Raw genomic sequence first — 20,017 nt, forward strand, 5'->3', positions numbered from 1 at the left:
TGCAATGCCTGCTGCAGGTGAGCTGTTACCAATTGCTCAAGGTCAAATGCTCCCTTGGCTCCTTCATTCCCTAGGCCCTGGGGTGGCTTAGACAGGCAGAGCTGCAGCCACCTCACACTGCTGAGAAGTCAGACTCCTGTGGGGCTCAAGTCTAGCCCTGGGTCCACCTTTGGAGTCAGACTCTGCTTCATGCACCACAGACTCACAGGGAGAAAAATCCTGAGCTTGGATTTCAGTGCTCTGGAATCCAGGCTTTGCTGATCTCAGACTAACCTGTTCTGTTCTTCTGCTAGACTGGCCCAAGTTGAAACTTTTATGTGCTGACTGCAGCAACGCTGGGTCTCAGGTCGGTATCAGTGACCTCTGGGCTGTAGGCACAGGTGGGAGAGAGAAGATGGAGGCAGCCTCCCCTTGAAGGGCAAGAGACAATGCACCCAAATGGGAAAAAAGGGCATTCTCGTGGGACATAAAAATTATTCTCCCTGAGCATGGGGGGCTTTTCTCCCTCAGCAGAGGGTTGAAATAGAGAGTTCCAGAGGCCCCTTCCAGCCTAATTTTTTCTGTGATTATTTGCCAGACTTGCAAGGAACCACTGCAGTAGGTGTTAACTGCTGATCAGCCATGGGCCCTGTGCTCATGCTGCTCATTAGAAGCTGCATTTTAACTACAGCCCCAGAAGGTAGCAAGTAACAGCTACTGTCATGTTTAGCACTACTGCAAACAGCTGCCAAGCACGTGAAGTCCTGTAACGACCTGTCTGTTCTAAGTAACCTCAGTAATTAATGGCACTGTAAAATGAGACAGAGAACTACCCTACCTGCATGCTGCAGCTGCTTCTGTTCACTCCTGGAGCACGTGCCTGAAGTGGAAGAAAGATAAGATGGCAACTTTCCAGGTAGCATCCCTTCCCAGGTCAGGGCAGCTGGTGCCCTAGTGAGTACAGCCATGGAGCTTGGAGCCTGTACCTGGGGCAGGGGGGTGGGGGGGAAGGCCACAACTAAAAATCAGCTGAAAACACAGTACAGAAGGAACATTTCAAGTACAAGTCCCAGCTCCACAGGTTTTTGTAATAAAAAAAACAGCTAGAGGCAGTGCATTCAGGTTACAGATGCACCATCTACCCTGGCTGCACACGCATTTACGCTACCTGCATGAATGTACCTGGTTGTATCTCAGCAGAAACACTCTCCACAAGCAGGTGCCCTTACCTGCTGCTGCAGGGAACAGAGCTGGCTGCAACAAGGGAAGGTAAACTGCAATGTTACTATGTTGGGTGTCATTGCCATGAAGTGAGTTCTTAGTTAACTGCGAGAAAAGGTGTAGTCAAGTGTTTTGTAAGGACCAAGAGGATTTTTCAAAGGTAATTAGCAGCTGAGAGAGTGGCTGGTGGCTGTCCCAAGTTCAGAAGCAAAAGCTGCGTTAAGTGAAGCAATATGCACAGTTTCTTCAGCCTGCCCAGAGTCAGGAGGAGACACTAAATGAGAAACCAATTGTCACTGTCACAAAGAAAAAAGTACCTTTCTTGTTTCCTAACCTCATTAGTTCTATAGACTTCCTCCTCTCTTCTATGCATTGCCAGCACAAGAATTTGGCTTTTACATCATCTCGATTTCCAAGCAGTCAGTTGCTCTACCAGCACAATGCTTTGGAGACACACTGGAAAGCTGATCTGACCACGCTACTCAAGATTCTCTTGAATTCCAGTCACCTGCAGAAACAATAGATATAAAATAAAATCCTTTCAACAGAGAGCGGCCCTTGCACTTAGAAGCATGACAAATTATTTAGGCACTGTGTTCCACAGTGCATCGGGAGTTGAGCATAACTTACAGGCAGCTGGAGATTCAGCGTTCGGTCTGTGTCTCGGGAGCAGTCCTAGAGTGCAGTTCAGACCTTGAATCCTATCCCTGCTCCTCAAATGCTCCATCTCGTTACTTTTTCTGACTCAGATGATTTTTCTTTAGGAATTGGGCCAGATGATAAATAAGTCAGTTTTCTTTAGTGCTACATGTGTTGGACAAAAATAGCACCTTTCTCTCAGACACAGGAATAACAAAAGAACATTTTGTTTCAGGAATCTAAAACTTCATTTAGCCCAGCTGGTTGTTAGACCTTCCAAGCCTTTACCACTTCCATTTCTTCCCGTGTGGTCCAGTTCACTTCAGATATACAGGGCAGGAGACGAAATTTTTCTCAAAATTTGTGACAGTTCAAACAATTTTAACAATGCAACTCTCCCAACTTGCGTGATGACTTATCAGATTTACAGCAACCTCACAATGAAACCTCCCAGATCAACCAAAAACATACCACAGTGGAGGGGAAAAAACCCAACAAAAGCCAAGATGGGGTTTTCCTTTGCTCTGAGGCTGAATGGGTAAGGTAGCTGTAATGGAATCTGGCTGTGAAGCCTGGACTACATGAGAACTACCTTTCCATATTTCCTTTGGCTACTAATAAGTGGGATGACAAGATGTGATGGTCTAAACGAGCATTTAAAAGAAAGTTATAGTGAAGAGGGTGCTCATCATACTCATGATTTTGAATAGTTTATTAAATGAAAGGTGAAGCATCAGTTTTAAATTGTACAAAAGGAAAAAAAACCTCATATTGTAAATGTACAATTTACAGAATTACTAGCAAAACCAATCAAGGAGACACTCATAATACAAAAACCTATTGACTGCAAACTGAACTGGAAACCCATTGCAGGTACCGTGATAATAAATGTTTGTTATACAGTATTCTACAATGTTAAATTAGGAATCAGTTTTCCACACAGAGGACTGTGAAGCACAAGGTTTGTCTGAGACTATGACTCAAACCAGGCAGCATTTATTATGCTACTATGCTCACAGAATAATTGTGACGACAATTTAATGCAGCCTTTCCTGCCCACCCCTGTTACTTTTGGGGTGGACAGAAGAGGAAGGGAGGTAACGTGATTTTATAAAGTTCCAGCTACTTCTCAGGTTTTATACATTACCCAACCGACATCTGAAAAATGGCTGAATTACCTAGTCAAACATTTTTGGCAACCATGTTTGAGAACTGCACATGTTGTAGGAAACAAACCTCAGCTGAGTGAAATGCTGGTTTGTTTTTAAAATCAGATTCTTTTCCTTCCCAGCAAGTAAGCACTGGGCATGAATATTGGTTTGTTTTTCAATAAGCTCGTAACAGAAAAAAGCTCCGTGATTATTTTGCAGTTGCTAAAAAAAAAAGCACCTCTAAAATGGCTGTGCTCCAAGTGGGTCAATCTGCTTTGTATCTCAAATGCTAACATTAGAATGCAGAAAGGAAGATTAACATTTTGGGGCTGATTCTTAAGAGATAGTAGAGTCAGTGCAAGTTGTGGATGGCCAGCACCTCCAATATCAGGCCAGTCTTAACTAAGTAGCAGCTACTAGGCAGAGTCATAAAATCGAAGCGTAATGAAATCCCAAATTATTGAAGACATTGAAAAATCTCTTATTACAATGAATTAGCTGAGAATGCTTTGGGGTTTGGGGGGTTTTTTTGATGTTTTTAACTTTTTTGAAAAATCTTATTTTTTTTTTCCAAAGAATTACTCTTAATATGCACAGTTAACACTGAAAATGTAGCTGTATTCCATTGTAAGCTTAAGAACTTCACCATCTAAGCACAAATTTCTATGCAGCACATACAGTACTTCTAACTGGCAAAATTAATTTACAAAAATAGCGCAAAAGGGTATTTACGGCATGGAAAGTAGACTTTTTTTATGGTACAGTTAAAATTGCTTTTAGTATGCTAAAGTGATTCCTTTCCCCCACCCTTGAATTATTTTTTTTTTTAATAGGAAAGTTGCTGTTTATGTACCTTGGGTTGGCAGGGCTTGAAGTAGGTAGTAAAAACAGCAAAGTGATTACTTGAGAACCATTTGTGTGTTTTACTGAGAATACTTTATTTGCTGGTATAAGTTGCTAAAAATGCACAGAGCAAGTACCAATAGAAAATTTACTGTTTTTGTGTCCCCATGTGCTATATAAAATGAATGTTACACAGCATCTGTTGGAAAAGTGGCTTCATGGACATCTCTTACTTTATGTCCCATTATAAATAAAAATAAATCTTCTCAAGAGTATAAAATCTGGGTTTATCATATCAGAATCTGAAATTTTTTGGCAGAGATGCACATCATTAGAATTCTAACCTCTTCTATAAGAGTGTTCTTCTCAATGCCTATGAGAGGATATAAGCGTACCATAATGTTAATCAAATCCAGTGTGTTCAAAAACACTTTTCTGTAGCCAGGATGACCTGCTTATAGCATCATTGCTAGTCAATGGCTGATAGGCATAGGTTTAATAAAAATGGCTAGCTTTTAAAACATAAAAAGGCAAATGTTAAAACTGTTTTAAATTGTACAGCAGAAAAATAAAGTTAAAAAGTTCTGTTTTCACTCAATGTTGTTTTCAGAAAACATATGTAGAACAGTGTTTATTCTGACAGCTGTCTTAACAATTTAAAACTTCCTCCTCATCCAGAAAAAAAAATAATCTGTATTAGGACAGTCAAGAACAGGGATACAAATGATTTTTTAGGTCAGCCCTTCTGAGGTGACTGGATTGGCCAACATTCCTTTGTGTCATTAAGAAGTTCCTCTTCTTTCTGTCACTACAAAAAGGGATTGACCTCAATCATTTGGTTAAAAATCAAACCGTATCACATCAAAAATGTGGTTTTCATACAAGCTATCACAGTATATAGGCCTCTAGCTCTAAACAATAGAGTTCCAAATTTGTAAAATGTCTTCACCAGACTTCAGAACATAGGCATTCCAAATCCCTAGAAAAATGATTTAAAAGATTAATTAATTGGGTGTAATAATAATAAAAAAGAACCTCAGATAAACAGGAAACAATACTAGTAAAGCCTTACTGAATCATCCTCAATGATAGCTGCGGAGTCAAAGAAGTCTGGCCTCAGTTCAGCCCGTTCTCGACGGTTTCTTGAAGGTGGCTAAAAAGAGGAGTCAGCCATTTTAGAACATCGCATCCATTACCTGGCTGTAAAGGATTCGTGTGGCTCTACAGCTAATGGGTATTAACATGGTTATCTGTTCCTTTACAGAGCAGCTTTGCATGGATTTTTGTGAAAGCTCCGATACAAATTGAGGTCCTGACATAGATGGGCACTTCTTAAATTCACGTTTTGTTTAAGGAATGGGCTAAAAGCTGAGGGATTCTAAAGTCATTTTAAGTCTGTGCTCATAGCTAAGGGCTTGCTTAAGGCTCTTGCTGACTTAATGACGTTCTTGTATTAGGACTGTAGGCCAGACGGCATAAAAACTGTCTTTTAACTGTCTTTATGTTCTTTAAGTTTATGGTGAAACTCCAGCTCTGACATGGTCAAAAAATGTCATAGTATTTCTGACGATTAAACCTTTTGTGTTGTCCTTCCCTGGAAACATAAGAGTAAATGTGAGCTTCACTGGCTTCATCAATTCCTTCATTTCCTTGCCTTGGACCAGTAAAAGAGAGATTTTACTTACTTGATAATCACTTGAATGCTAGTAATAACCTCAGTGTTCAGCAGCAGTAACTGAATTATTGCCTAAATTTTCCTTCCGAGACATTATAGCTTAGTCCTAAAGTAACCTATGCCTTATTGTTTGGGTATGAAAGGAGAAATAGAAAAGCATAAAAACGGTGAAGTGTACAATGCAAACTGATCCTTTTTCCCCATTTTACAAGGAAAGCATTCATTTGGAATGGAGAGGCTAGGAAGGTTTTAACCTCTACAAAGCAAATCCTGCCTGTAGTCAGTACATTACCATGAAAGGACCCGAGGTTGCCATCTGATGATATGACCTGTTTGGGAGCAATTCCACTGTCAGGTATTGCCTCATGCCCGCCCACTACTGCCTGCTCTCCCGTCCACTGTCCCAGCACAACTCTGTGTATGGCTGTAAACTAACTAGACCTTGATTAAGGATCCCCTTAAGGTCCACCCACCTCCCAGAAATCAAAGCAACCAGGGAACAGAAAAAGAGAAGCAACGTGGCTGTATCAGTTTGACTGCAGTGTGGCTGCAAAAAGAGCCGTGTCAGCAAAGGGGTGATGGGTGTGACGCTGGCACAGGGAAGGCAACACCATCTAGAATACCTTTAGATGATACCATTTCCAAACTCTTCATAACGCCAACTAACAACTGGAATCAAACACTGATACCGATCTTGGAGAGTCCATTTGTACTCCATGAGGACAAGTAGGCAGCTTTGTGCAATTTTTCCGATGGGGTGAGCTGGTCTCAGCTCTGTCCCCAACCAGCACTCCTTCTGCCCTTGGCTGACTGCACGGTGAGTCAGATCAGCTACTTCTCCAGCGCTCCTCTAAAAGGGCTGCACTGACACACCTGATTGATGATTGATACGCTGTACATCATAACCTGATTCTCACAGGCTCACAACTCCCAGGTGCACAATGGTGCTCCAGACACTTGCTACTGCCCGAGTCCAGAATATTAGAGGAATAGTGCTAAGCAACACTCATTGTGTTTCTGTTAAAAAAAAATAATCAATTGGGCCCGAGTCTGCAGCTGTAGGTTCTAGCAAGTATCTGGATCATTTCCGCTCTTTCACATTCAGACAACAGGAAATTGCGCTCAAAATTTTGGAATTTTTTGTTTGTGCTTCCAACTTTCCTTTTAAATTATTTTTCATCTGTTTTAAACTTGCTATTAATACGATTTACTGACCAGATCAATGACCATTGTGTCCTCAAATTCTTCGTTCATATCCTCTAGCTGACCTCGTGAGGACATCATTACATCTTCAAAGATAGGCTCAGCGTCATCTTCCATTAGACCTCGTCTGATTAAATAAAGAGAATGAAAAAGTCATTTCCAGGCATTTAAATTTCCCAACCATGGTCATTAAAAAGAAAGCACAAATCCTATCCCTTAATGCCCTCACATAAAACCTTATGTTGAGAGTAAAGCCAGCACGCCTTCTATAACATAAACTGGAAGAAAATCTTATGTAAAAACAAACCTAACTCTTGCAGAGGCCAAAGCAGGAAGTCCCCATTTGTCCCTAACAAGAAAAGGGCAATAATCTCACTGTGTTTGCTTGCCCTGTTACAAAAAGGAGTTACACTGTTTGCCAGGATCCCTGGTAAATCCCAGGAAATCCAGCAGTGAAACCAAGACCAGTTTCTAACACTGTAAGGACCTGATCTCACTGGAGACTCTAGCTCCCATCCTGAAAAGTCCTTATGCACTGAAAGACTTGCTTGGATCGGCACCAGAGAACGTAGCACCTTGTACAACAGAATGCTTCAGCATTCACCCACGTGTGTTCCCTCCATTAGCTGCCCAGTGAGACACCTTGGCAAAAGATGATGTGGTTGAAAGAAGCATAAATGGGTTCACGGGAAGACTGGACAACAACTTGGAAGAGTTCATGGGGAATTACTTAACAGACAAATAGTAGAAACCCCCTGAAATGGGAACAGTTTAAGGCTGTTCCAACATTACAAAGCTGTTATTCTGCCTTCATCAACAAACATTAAAATGTCACAGAAATTACAGGCAACAGTCCAGAAAAGGTAGCATTTAAAATGCAGCATTGTCATCTAAAATGATTCTGATCTGGAGACGAGGATGCTCTGAAACACTTACACTGCATGCCTTACGCCAGTTCTCCCTTTCATGTAGTTCATTCCTGTCCTGTCCTTTCGATTTAAATCTTCTAGCTTCTGTTGGCCCAACCAAGATATCTGCATCTGGGGACTAACAAACACAAAGCAGCATTATGACTTAACAATTTTGAGTTGACTATTTTTAGACAGTATCTCCTCAAGTTTTGTGTCTGACCATGCTTCAGATTAAGATACTTAAATCACATCCATCATTGTACACGTCTTCTGGATTCCCTTCCACAACGTCTCTCACTGTATGTGCACAAAAAAACGCCATTAATTGTTGTAATAAAAACAGCTGCATCAAATGCTAACATCACTCATTCATTAGTGTGACATGCACCTGAAGTGGGAGCACTTCTAAAATTCATTTTATTAAATCCTACTTCACTGTCGTAGATCAGGCAAAATATGAGCAAGAACAAATCCAAATGAATAACTGACACACATTTTAAAACAAAAATGTCACACAATCCGAAAAACAAATTGCTTTTAAATACATACCCTGATCGACTTAAGCGTCCAGTAACTTATCCTCATGTAAGTACCTTAAAGGCTGTACTTTTTATACCACTTAAATCCAGTAGTAGACAGCAATGCGTTTGCTATGATTTGTGCATTGCAGCACAAGGAAATAGCAGTAAACTGAGTGCAGCTCTTCAAGAGCAACACCAGTTTTTATTTTAGTATGCAGTCTTGTACCCTAATAAGATTGACATAATAAACTAGCATAACCCATGTGGAAACAACCTAGAACGCAATATTCTTCTAGACATGGATTAACCCCATTAGTTCAGCAACTGACTGCTCTGTATTTATTTTATGTTTTCGCTCTCCTAAGCTGACCTGTAGGAAATATGTGTGGCAGCTAACTCCAGGCTGAAAGGAAAGGATTCTTCACTGTCTGTTCACGCTGTGAACTTCTGTGTGGAATCCAACTCCTTGAAAGTAACAGAGGAGAGTGATGCTATCTGCCTCTGCTCAACAGTTCTCTGCTCGCAGCATTCACCTGAGACAGGCGAAACAGAGGTTCAAACCCAGGGTGAAAAGCCAGGTTCAACTTCCTCCCTGCCCACCACCCCCCGAAGAGCTGAAGATTCTCCCTCAGCTTAAGGCAGTGCCTCCTTGTCAGGCTCAGGACTAAAAACACGGTGACTGGAAGCTGTCCCATTTTCCATAACTAATTAAATGTTCACAGAGAGATATTTAGCTTAGTGATAGGTGAGATCAGAGAGGGTCAAAAAGAAAGTTCTGCTTCAGCAATTTTCTTTGTTTTTACTGCAGAGTAGAAAAATTTTAAGGAGAAATCAAGAGCCACATCATCTTCCTTATAAATCTGGGAAGTTATGGCAACACCTGGGGAGGCAGGAGATGGGGAGGCAAATCCCTGACCTGAACAGCAAGTAAGAGACGTGAATGCAGACCTCACATGCTGTAGGACCAAGGTGAAAAGATGTTCTGGGACTGACATGAATAGGAGCTCTTCCTCGGCTGTGCTTTCTTGGTAGCCAGCTGGGATCCCCTGCCCACCTGAACTGTGTAGGTGAGGAAATCCATGCCCAGGCTTGCCTTGTGTTCACCCATTTACATGCCTGTTTACACCTCCTTCCTTCCAGACAGCGCCAGCTGGGAACACTTAAGCCCATCTCAGGCCTTTGGGCAGGACCACACGTATCCCCACCTGCAGCATGAAGCAGCCTAGCCAGCCTGCCACCCTGTCTCTTACGGTGATGTTACATGGTTAATATGGGGAAAGAAAGTTGGCTGAACTCATTTATCAAAATGCCAAATATTATGTGCTCCAAAAATTAATAGGTATTTGTAGCCAGCTGAGCTGCAAGTATCTCTTGCGGTAGGCACTGGTTACTGGATCATATCAAGGTTTAATTGGTTGCACTGCTGATGCCTGCGCAAGTTACACGCACAAGCAAGGGAGAAGAATAGGTTATGCTTTCAAAAGAGTACATTTCTTTAAAGTTGCTCAGATTTTTTTGAGTGCCTATGGTCACAAATTGGCAAACTTAATAGCTTATATGTACAACATGGTGGTATACATATATCCTTGTCACTTCAGAGTGGAGAACATTTTACCTTCCCAGGCAAAATTACCATTACTAATAATTTCTGTTTAGAGAACACTATGATTACAGAATGCAGAATGAAGCAGTAAAGTTTAGGATTGAGCAGGGTGAGTGCACATCAGGGAAGACTGGGAAGCTGGGGAACGTGGATCAAGAAAAGCATGATGGACAAAAGCTGGAGGAAAACCAAGAGGCATAATCTGGCTATTTTATGCTATACTACACTGGTAGAAACCTGATTCATCTGGCCAGCATAATATGACTTTTCTATACAGGTAAATCAGATCAGTACAATTGGCTATAAAAGTTATAAAAATAGTCTCCAAAACAGATATTGTTATTCTGTATCTTCAAATTAATAGAAATAGCACATAATAGCATTCTCTGAAGACTTTCTATTCTTAAACTACTGACAGATAATAACCAACATTTTTTCCCTCTAAATGGAGGTGATAAAATGGGAGTTGTGTGACAAAAAGTATATATAATTTAGGGCAAAATAAAATTGCCTGCAGGCAATTACCCCAGGAACAGGAATTACTAGCTCAGCAGCTGGAATTGGATTGAAGAGTTAATTTACAATAAATCAGTTAGGATATCTGGAGAACATGTACTGTACTATGACACAGGGCAGAGGGAAAGAAAAGAGAACATCTAACAGGTCTTTTAGAGGAACAGTTCAATGCAACCTGGGGGCACAAACACTAGGAAGATTTCACCATAATTGCACAGTTATGCTACTAGAGAATTTTAACATAAGGAATTTCTACCATGATTTTACTACAACATGTTTTTCCTGGGAAGTGAAAATAATCGAAGTATTGCTGAGCTATAGCCAAGACACTTCCAGTTGTTTCTGCAAATAACCACTAAATATATGGAGCCACAAACTAAGACTACCTGTATAAATAATATGCAACTCCTTTGCCTGGCTCACTCTATTTGATGCTAAAATTCCAACACTTACTTGTGTAAAAAATCTTGTTCAGATCCCTGCTCCGACTCGTGCTCCTGGATCTGCTCTCCCATTTGTCTAGTGTTCTCCCTCAAGACAGTTGAGGTGAGCTGTGGTGCTTGCAGTGTCCCTGGAGTATGTATGTTTTCATTCCTGTTCAGCCATGAGCCTTCTAGACTCTCATCTAGAAAAAGAACATTAAAATTACTGATGCATTTCTGATACTATGCAGTGCAGTATTACCGCCTTCAGGATTTGTTCGGCCAACTCACTGAATGAATACCTTACATGAGTAACGGGAGCCTTCCATCTGCTGACACACTTTGATACTGTTAATTTTAGTTGCAGCACCTTCTCCAAATCTGTATTTTCAACAGTTTAGTATCTTTTAAAACAAGCACGCTTTTAAGAGATTAACTGGGTAAATGCTTGAAATGGTAAGTCTTTCAGCTCTAATTTTATTTTGTCTTCTTTCAAGGAAGAATTACTACCGGCTATTCTCAGCAATAGCAACAATTTAAAGTAGAATACTTAACAAATAAACAAAAATCATTGGAAACAAATACCATATTGCAGCACTACCTGAATTTCTGGGTATCTTGCACACATATAACAAAGATAATTCCCAATTAATGAGCTTACAATCTAAATATAAGACTATTAATCTCACAGGTATACAGCAACCAAGATATAGTTAAGCACGAAGTTGAGGGTGGAGCATAAAACCCAAATCTGGTCAGCATAGATCTTTAGAAACTTCAGTCAGAACCATTTCAGTGGAGTACAGAGGGGGCATTTTAAGTAAAAGAAGTGGTCTGGCTGGTGTGAACTCTAAATAATAACTTGATCAGACAGCATATTCAGAGTTTAGAGCAAGAGGAGGAATGAAGTTGGGAAGGCGACTGAAGGTGTACGTGGGATGCTGTGGTCCTATTGCAAAGGGAGCAAACCAGAGAGGAAGGAAGAGGAGGGACTTGAGGAGAATGTGATAGAGCAGACGAGTGTGTAGGCAAGAGACGTAGAAAAAAACAGAAGTTGCTGGAGTGAGTGAAAGACAGGGAAGATGACAAGAGAGGAGAAGACAAGATCACAGATATACTAACAGAAAGAAACGTGTGGTGAGAAAGCAGATGGGGATCTCAATGGATCTTGTAATTTTTCCTACGCCTTTTATTACCCTTCGGGCATAAAAGTTGTCTAAAAATTTGCCTATTTATTCCTGAACTTACCTTTGAATCCTTTTTATGTTAGGGATTTTTTTTGGTTTAATCCCATTTATGTTTGATTTCCTTAAGGTACTGTGAAGAAATGTCACAGAGCACATTTACTTTCAGTAGCAACAAGGAATGTTCTCCAACCCAGACAGTCTGTTGAACCCAATATATGTGGGATTTAGGTGTGAAAGGAACCACAGGGGACTAGTTTTGGTTCTTTGATGCTAGGATAGTTTCTGTAGTGACCTTGCCCTTGTTTTAGTTCCTTTAGAGTGGAAATTAAAGGAAAAAAAAAAAGCCTTAGTAGTATTTAAAGAGAGGTCCAACTTTGTAACTGTACTGCCAGATTAAGAGTAAAGGTAGGAAATCTGGAGAAGTTATAAAAAGATGTAAAGATAAAAAAACAAAAAAGATTTGTGTACATACTATGTATAGACCATCAGTTAATTTGTTTGTAAGACTGGTTCTTCATAGCTAAAGTTATACAGATGACTGAACAGTACTTATTTCTGAGGATCAAATCTCTGATTATTTCATGAGCTCATTATTGGTACATATAAAATAAGACCTTGCTTGTACAGAAATCTATGTCTTCCCGTGAAAAGCACAGACAACCTGGCTCCAGGTTTTCTTGGCTTTCCATTTTCCAAGATTCAAAAGGAAGTGTACTTAGGGCATAATGCAATCAGTAATACACATCAAAAAGCATCCAAAAATTAAGTACGTGGCATCCTTCCAACTGCTTATGTTATTGTGAGGGTTTTTTTAACACATGGTATCAAATGTCCTTTATTAATACATATCTAAAATAAGACTTTTGGTGCTTGCATTGCATATCCGTCGATGTAAGGAAAGGCCATAGAGCTTGTGTTGCTGCTGTCATTAGAGAGCACTTGCTGGTTACTTTTCAGTTCTATCATCTTACCAGGCAGTCAAATTCTACAGTGAAGGCATCTATGAAGGAAAAGACAGTTATACTGTTCTGGGCTAAAACATCCGTCCTGGACCTATATATACTGAGGCTGTACAGCAAAGCATTCGTGAGTAATGAAGGTCTGTTAGGGATCTAGGAATTTAAGGAAGGAAGAAAGGAGAAGGGAATCACTTCCTAACCAGTGTTCTTTGAAACGCGTTGTCCTTGAATGTTATACTGTGACCCAGAGCTGTATTTGTAGTATTGAAAGGACATGGCCATACCCTACCCACAAGAGCACCCCAGGAGAGGCAGTGTTCATCAGTCGTTTTCTGGCCACAGATTAGTAATGGGGGAATTTGGGGTTACAGGAGTGAACAGTGACAGCCCACTCTGCCTAAGGCAAGAGAAATCCTGGGTGTCTTCTGATGACACGGTGTTGGTAGAACTTAAACAGACCCTCATACCCTCTGTAGATGTCAGAATCCTGTCAGACCCATAGTAAGTCTTGGCATAGTCTATATTTCAGCTAGATGATCTCCCAGTGGAAACTGCTGTACAGTCAGACCTTTCAGGAACTGAACCACCATGGATTTGGCCTACATCATTTTAAGTGATTTATGTTTGTGGAAAATTCAGGACCACCACTGTTGCAAAGAAAGGGGGTATTCAAATCAAAAGTGTTTCAAATCCATTCTCCCTTCTATTCATCATTGAAAGAAGAGGACACAAAAGAGCATGAGGTAAACAATTCCTAAAAACTATGTCGTAAGACTGAGACTTGCCATACAGGGAAGCAAAGACATTACTACACTTCCCAGGAAAAAAAAAAAAAAAGGATATTGGTAGAATACAATAAAATAGAATGAAAATAGTAGCAAGAGAAAAGAAAAAAACCTCAGCAGTTGAGTTCTGTGAAAATCATGGCATCCAGAAGGAAGCAAAACAGTGTCTGAAGAAAGGAAGCAGTATTTTGTCTACCTAAACTTTAGGCTGGCTATAAGAAACTGAAGGACTTGGTGCACCTGTATTGCTCAAAGTAAGCTGTAGTGGAGAATGGACCTGACTGTAGATGTGCATATGGACAAACTTTTGAATAAAATTTTGGGAAACTGCTGTATATTCTCAGTCAAATTGGCATTAGATTCCTCACTGAGGAGTTACTATTCTAGTTACTGACCTTGGAAGAATCCCTGAAGTTTAAAGATCCCACTTAAACCTACTCTGTAGTGAAACAGTAAATTTATATTCACAAAAGTGCACACTGCATCATACAGATTAACCAGGATCAGATGCAATCTTGTAAGAAATTTGCTATCACAGCCAAATTCCTGATGAACATGCCTGAAGTCACAGAAAGAGTAAAGACAAACACTGGATATCAATACCATTTTAAACAAAAAAAGGTGTCTTTTTAGTGTTCTCCAGTGGTCCTGCAAAAACACAGATCTGTATCAGAATTTCTGCTTTGGGTTTGCTCTAACACTGTGTTAACTAACAATGGCTCCAGACTGAAGCACAGGGAGAAAACCAGAAGTCCGTGACCAAGAAAGGTGTAGAGCAGATAACTCCACAAACACCTCCTGCTTCCAACTTCAATAACAGCTTTTAATAGTTCTGAATCTGCAAATCTCCGCGAAGACAAACAAGAACAGGGACTCGTAATAGTATTTCTCATAAAGACATGTTCAAGCTTGGTAGGAATTTGCAGAACAGATATCTTGTTTTACTACATACAGAATATATCGTATATTTCAGCATTAATTGATAAAACCATAAGGGCTCCTAGGAAGGAAAGCTGTAATATATGTACAAAATAAGAAATACCTCTACCAGGCAACCTTAAACCATACAAACCTTCAACTCTCTTTTTGTGGAGCGGTGGTCGTCCTTTCTTATTCCTCACTGAAGAGGCTTTGCTGCTGCTGCTTCCACTGTTAACAGACATTCTGTCGTCTTCACCACCCGTAACTAGTGAGTTTCTATAGGAAATGAGTGGAAGCCATACATCTTCTCTTCTTTCCATCATCTGTTCTGTCAGAAACTTCTCTAAGTAGGAGTGACTGAAAATAAAAGAAAGTGAGTACACAGGCACAGCACATTTTTTCCTCTTTAATTAATCTGCAACCCCTCTTCATATGTTGAGAGCTTAACAGAAATCCCACATGGCATTTCCTTATTTTAATTTAATAACATACGCTGATAGGGCATTGTGTCTATTTTTGACTGAGTAAGAATACATGTCATTCCCTCAAAACAAAGTAACATAGTTAATCATGCACAGGTTACTCACAGATAAACAATACAAAACGTTCTCCCCCCCAACATCTTCCTCCCACATTTGTCTGTGATCATTCACAGCACACTCTACTTGAATTCCTTTTCTATTTTGCACAGTAAGGAAGCCACCTCTGTATATGGCTACTGTGTCAACAGATTGAATTAGAACCAGTTGTGAGGATGTAGGATATCCTTTTGTATCTCGGAACAAGAAAAATGGTTTCTTCAAATGCAAGCAGTTATTTTTTCAATAGAAAATTTGAAGATCTGTTTCACCATCATGGAGAAGTCCAATGCACACTTGTTAACTTAAGGGAGGAACCAAACAACCTCCCTCCTGTGTATGGTCTGGAGGGCATCTGAGTTGTTTATTTTTCCATTGATTATTTAATGATGGTATTAGAAGTAGTCCTTAAAATGAATATGCAAATCCACATAAAAGTGATTTGAATGAGTTTCAAGCTGCAGAGCCAAAAATTCAGAAGTTAGGTAATAGAACTCGGGACACTTCAATATTACTTCCTGCATCCTTCCATCATGATTTCCTTTAAAACCATATTGCCAGGTTGTCATCAGTGGGAGTGAAACCCACAAAATCTGCATGGAAATGTGAAATTTTCATCTGTTAGGTCATGGCAGGCTCAAACTTGTTACACCGTCTAGCTTTCAGAATAGGACAAGGAACCACACTGTATATGCCTGGGTAACAACCATATCCAATTTTTAATGGCATTTTGGGTTGATTCAGTGAATGGGATGACTTTGCTCAAGAAACAGCGGGTTTTCTGTCTACTGTTTTCTTCAATATTGTGAATGCTTCTTCCTTCCCCTGTTCATGTGTATATTGAGTAACACCCAAACCTTGCACTGAATGGGAAATTCTTGGTTTATTCTCTCTCTGTTTTACAGTACCAAACAGTGCAACAATTGAGTGCTTCATGACTTTAGAGAATCTATCTGCAGAATAGTCTTGAAAAGTAAGAAGTTTTTCTGCATCCAATTTATATTTATAGAACTAGAGCGCCCAGGTTATAGCCAAATTGTGAACCACTTGGGGGTTCTTTACAGATTAGATGCCAAACTTGAGACAACTTTTGCTCAGCATTTTAGAGGAGGTTCATACTGGCAGTTCTTACCAGCTTCAACAAGGACAGAAACTCTGAATTTCTACAAGTAAGAACACCACACTGAGGCTCCATCTCATCTGACTTCAGACACCCAAGTCAGTTGCTCGTCTAAGCTAAGTCTCTATTTGAGGGAAATAAATGGAAAGAAATGCCTCCACAGGGCAATTTACCTCTATACTGTCTTAGCTGAATTCCTCAGGATTTCCATACCTGCATCTGCCTTGTGTGTCTATACCTGCATTAGTATAGATCTTTTTTTGTGAAGTGTAAGAGCCTGGCACCTTAAATGCATAGTTTTATATTAAATCCATAGATTTGAATAAATCCATTAACGGCTATCACTAATTCTGGAGATTACTTATAGAATGAGAAGCCAAACAAATAAATAGGATAGGAAAACTAAATGAAACCAATGTTGCTGCTCCATTCTCAAACTGGAAACATCTCCCTTTTCTCCCCTCAAATAAAAAGGCCAGCAGTAAACCAGAAAGGAAGTAGGAGCCCTGCAAAAGAGCAGTGTTTGCTGAACTGTGACAAGAATGGTATTTTGTCCCAAGGGCAGATGACATGCAGACATATGGGGTAGATAACTAATTTTTTTGAGGTAGGAGAGCCAAGCTGGAGGACTTCTGGGAAACAGGCATACGCTCATGAGACTTTCCAGGTTATTCTAGAGCATTTTTGCCTCCAGAGTAACAGCCCATTGCTGAGTTTAGGAACAGTCACTTGGCAGGAGGAGATCAAGCCAGGGAGAGAGGTAAATGATCCTGCACACAGGGCTTCTCCACCAGATGGTGGTCACGGACCTTCCTGTTCACGGGCAACACCTTTGGAAGGAGGGGAAGAGGTCCCTGTGGATTGGAGGAGTGATGCTACAGAGAAGGGCAAATCAACTATCCAGAGTATAGCTGAGTATGGAATGTCAGTGAAGCACTATGGGCAACACAGACATTGCCCGATGGCTGCAAACATGACGGGTCCCTCAAGGGAAGGAATGTAGATATCTCCAGAAGAAATCTTTACATCTAAGCAAGTTATCTTGACTCTTTTCATAGTCACTACAGCCAATGGAATCTAGGGTATGTCTGAACTCATCTTAAAGCAGTAATTCAGCACAGATCAGATAAATCGTGCCCTAAAGGACCATTTCTTATGACTGATCTTCAAATTCAGCTAAAGTCAATAGCTCACAGATGACTACAATAAAGACAGATAAAATCAGAAGAAATGGATTCCACCACAGCAATCTTTACAGTCCTGCAAAAGAAGCCAGTGGTTGTGTATGTGGGCACCAATGAGTGGGAGAACCTTCGAGAAAAAATTTTAAATGGCAACATAGAAGGTGAAGGAACAAGATCTCCTCCTGAAGTACTGAATTTCACGCAAAGGATCAGGTCAAATTAAGCTGTCACATAAACTGTACAGAATGATGTAACTTTAAATGTTGAACACTAGAGAAACTTGTGGAAGGGATGATGACTGTACAGGAAGGAAAAACTTCACTAAATTAAACAGAATCAGATTAATGGCACTTTAACAGATGCAGGAGAATCTATGGTTCAGCTAGGAAGATAGTCATAAAATCCTATTATCCTTAAGTCCTGCCCTGAAGAATAGGACAGATGTTGACAAGATTCATGGATATAACAATGAAGAGCAGTTTCAAAAACTGAGTGCCAAGCTAATGCAACTGGATCATCCAATTCTCAAGCTCATTTAACTATTTCTTCTACTGTGTTTGCTGAATTGACAAATTATTGATACAATAGAAAAAATTAAATTGGTTCAAGTGTGTATATGTTAAAAATTATACAAAGCAAACCAAGATGCATTTCTTGTAACACAGATAAAACTGTAATATTCATAATTGTTAACCTTAATAGAAAAGTCCTTTAAAACAAATGTCTTCACAGAAAAACTACAGAAAAGTTTGACAGAAAGAGTCAGTTGAGGTAGTTATAGTAGATACATATGACTTACACTCATTGTGGTCAGAAAATGGACTGGAAAGACATCTATAACCATAAATCAGAAGATCTGACAATTGCATTCCTTAAAGGGTCATAGAGTTATTCAAAGAATTCAGTTCTACACTGGGCACATAGTGTTTGGCTGACTTTTGACTGTAGTCCTCTTCCTTTTTCCCTTATTATTTCTGTGCTGTGGCCAAATCCTGCATATTTGCTACGTAATGTGTTAGAAACAGAGCATTATCTCCGCAGTGATGCTGACAACACGTCTTTACTATGAACTTGCCCTTAATAATACAGTTTTCTCTCTGCCAATTCTGTGGATATCCGCAGCCCCTCTTGACAGTCTGTTCAAGTGTTGCTCACAAAACAGTACTTCTTGCTCTTTATTCAGATCTTATCAACAATACCTCTTATTTATTTCATTTCCAGTATTTCATATGCAGTAATTACCCACCATATCAAATTCAGGCTGCTTGTTTTAGCCTGCCAGGTCTCTACCACCCTGCTCTGTCCTAACCAACAATCGTGTCCTCTCTCAGCCTCTTTCTCTATCCTGTTGTGCCAGTAATAGAAGCCTCGACAAACCTTTATTTCCCAGTTTAACTCAACATATTAAAATAGACAACAAGTAGATATTTACATAAAATGTAAACACATAACAGAAGCAGATGTTACTGCAGTGTTTACAGGCCTGTAAATTTCCTGCACTGCTAACATTTCATTTCTTTTTTCTTCTAGCCTGAAAAAAAGATTGTATTTTATTTTCAGCCCCCCACAGGAAATTTTAAGGAACATTGTTCTGTGAGGTTTCAAACTCACCTCATCAGTGGATCTGATTCTCCTTTCCTCATTTATTTCTATTACTTTAAAATATAAAATTAATAACTATGTATGTGAAATGTCTCACTAGGACTTCCTATAGCCCCATTAGATTGCGAAAACCTCAAAGCAGAGAGCTTAAACACACACTACAGTGATTAACGGAGCCCAGCAAAACCCACAGAAGAAAATGGAAATTACTTACACAGTCTTTTTGTCCTGTCGCAGGAGTTTAGAAGAAAATTCACTAAGCACTTCAAGGAAAGCAAGGTTAGGAGGTGGATAGTCTTGTCCTTTTTGATTCTGATATTTGAAGGCAAACTCTATGCCATCTCTACAGTAAAGAAATATAACATTTTCAGACATTTCTAACAAAATGTTACCCAAAATCTGAATTGTGATAAAATTCTTTATATCTTTATATCCCATCATAATTTTTTTTTTTTCATTACTAGAAAAAGACTGCTTTTGGACAAAGGGGAATCAAATGTTCCCTCTCAATTTGTGAGGATTCAATCTCAAAGACAATGTATTGCCAGTCACATGGTAAGAAGTAATTTACCACAATGTAAGAAACTTGGCAGGTGCTGAAAGACACTGCCTTAGCAGGAATGCCAATTGGCTCTTTCTTGTTTCTGCACGAAGCAGAAGCTTGCAGTAAGAATAGTATGTAAGAAATAACAGGATATAACTTTTGCATCAAGAGTCAGAGAATAGAATTTACTTACACTACACTGATACATGCATCACTGCCTTATTTTTGCTTTATCATTTGAGACCAAAGAAAACAATTTACTTCCACATTATCCAATAAGGGCGCATGCATGTCTTGACTTCTCTCTTGCTTGGCACAGCAAAGTGTCTGGTAGCATTTTGATCATGCTTTGCTAATCTTAGTCTTAATGACTTAGTCTCTGATATAGCAAACTTTAATATTTTAACCTTTTTATGGCATGGGAAAGTCATAATTTAAATTTATCAGCACCTC

The 20,017-nt window shown here is 39.8% G+C and overlaps 1 protein-coding gene across 11 annotated transcripts in view; it reads right to left on the reverse strand.

The window, feature by feature from the left end:
* Positions 1-2,061: 2,061 nt before the first annotated feature.
* Positions 2,062-20,017, reverse strand: part of STAG1 (stromal antigen 1) — a 203,965-nt gene continuing 186,009 nt past the window's right edge. For all 11 annotated transcript variants that reach the window (XM_049803267.1, XM_049803268.1, XM_049803266.1 and 8 more), the window contains 7 exons: positions 19,235-19,363; positions 14,688-14,893; positions 10,716-10,887; positions 7,648-7,758; positions 6,724-6,838; positions 4,906-4,986; positions 2,062-4,812 (listed from right to left, as the gene is read on the reverse strand). In XM_049803267.1, the coding sequence (XP_049659224.1) occupies positions 4,789-4,812; positions 4,906-4,986; positions 6,724-6,838; positions 7,648-7,758; positions 10,716-10,887; positions 14,688-14,893; positions 19,235-19,363 (838 nt within the window). In that variant the 3' untranslated portion in view covers positions 2,062-4,788. The remainder of the gene's footprint in view (positions 4,813-4,905; positions 4,987-6,723; positions 6,839-7,647; positions 7,759-10,715; positions 10,888-14,687; positions 14,894-19,234; positions 19,364-20,017) is intronic.

This window comes from Accipiter gentilis, chromosome 6 (genome assembly GCF_929443795.1).
Source record: "Accipiter gentilis chromosome 6, bAccGen1.1, whole genome shotgun sequence".
Taxonomy (NCBI): domain Eukaryota; kingdom Metazoa; phylum Chordata; class Aves; order Accipitriformes; family Accipitridae; genus Astur; species Astur gentilis.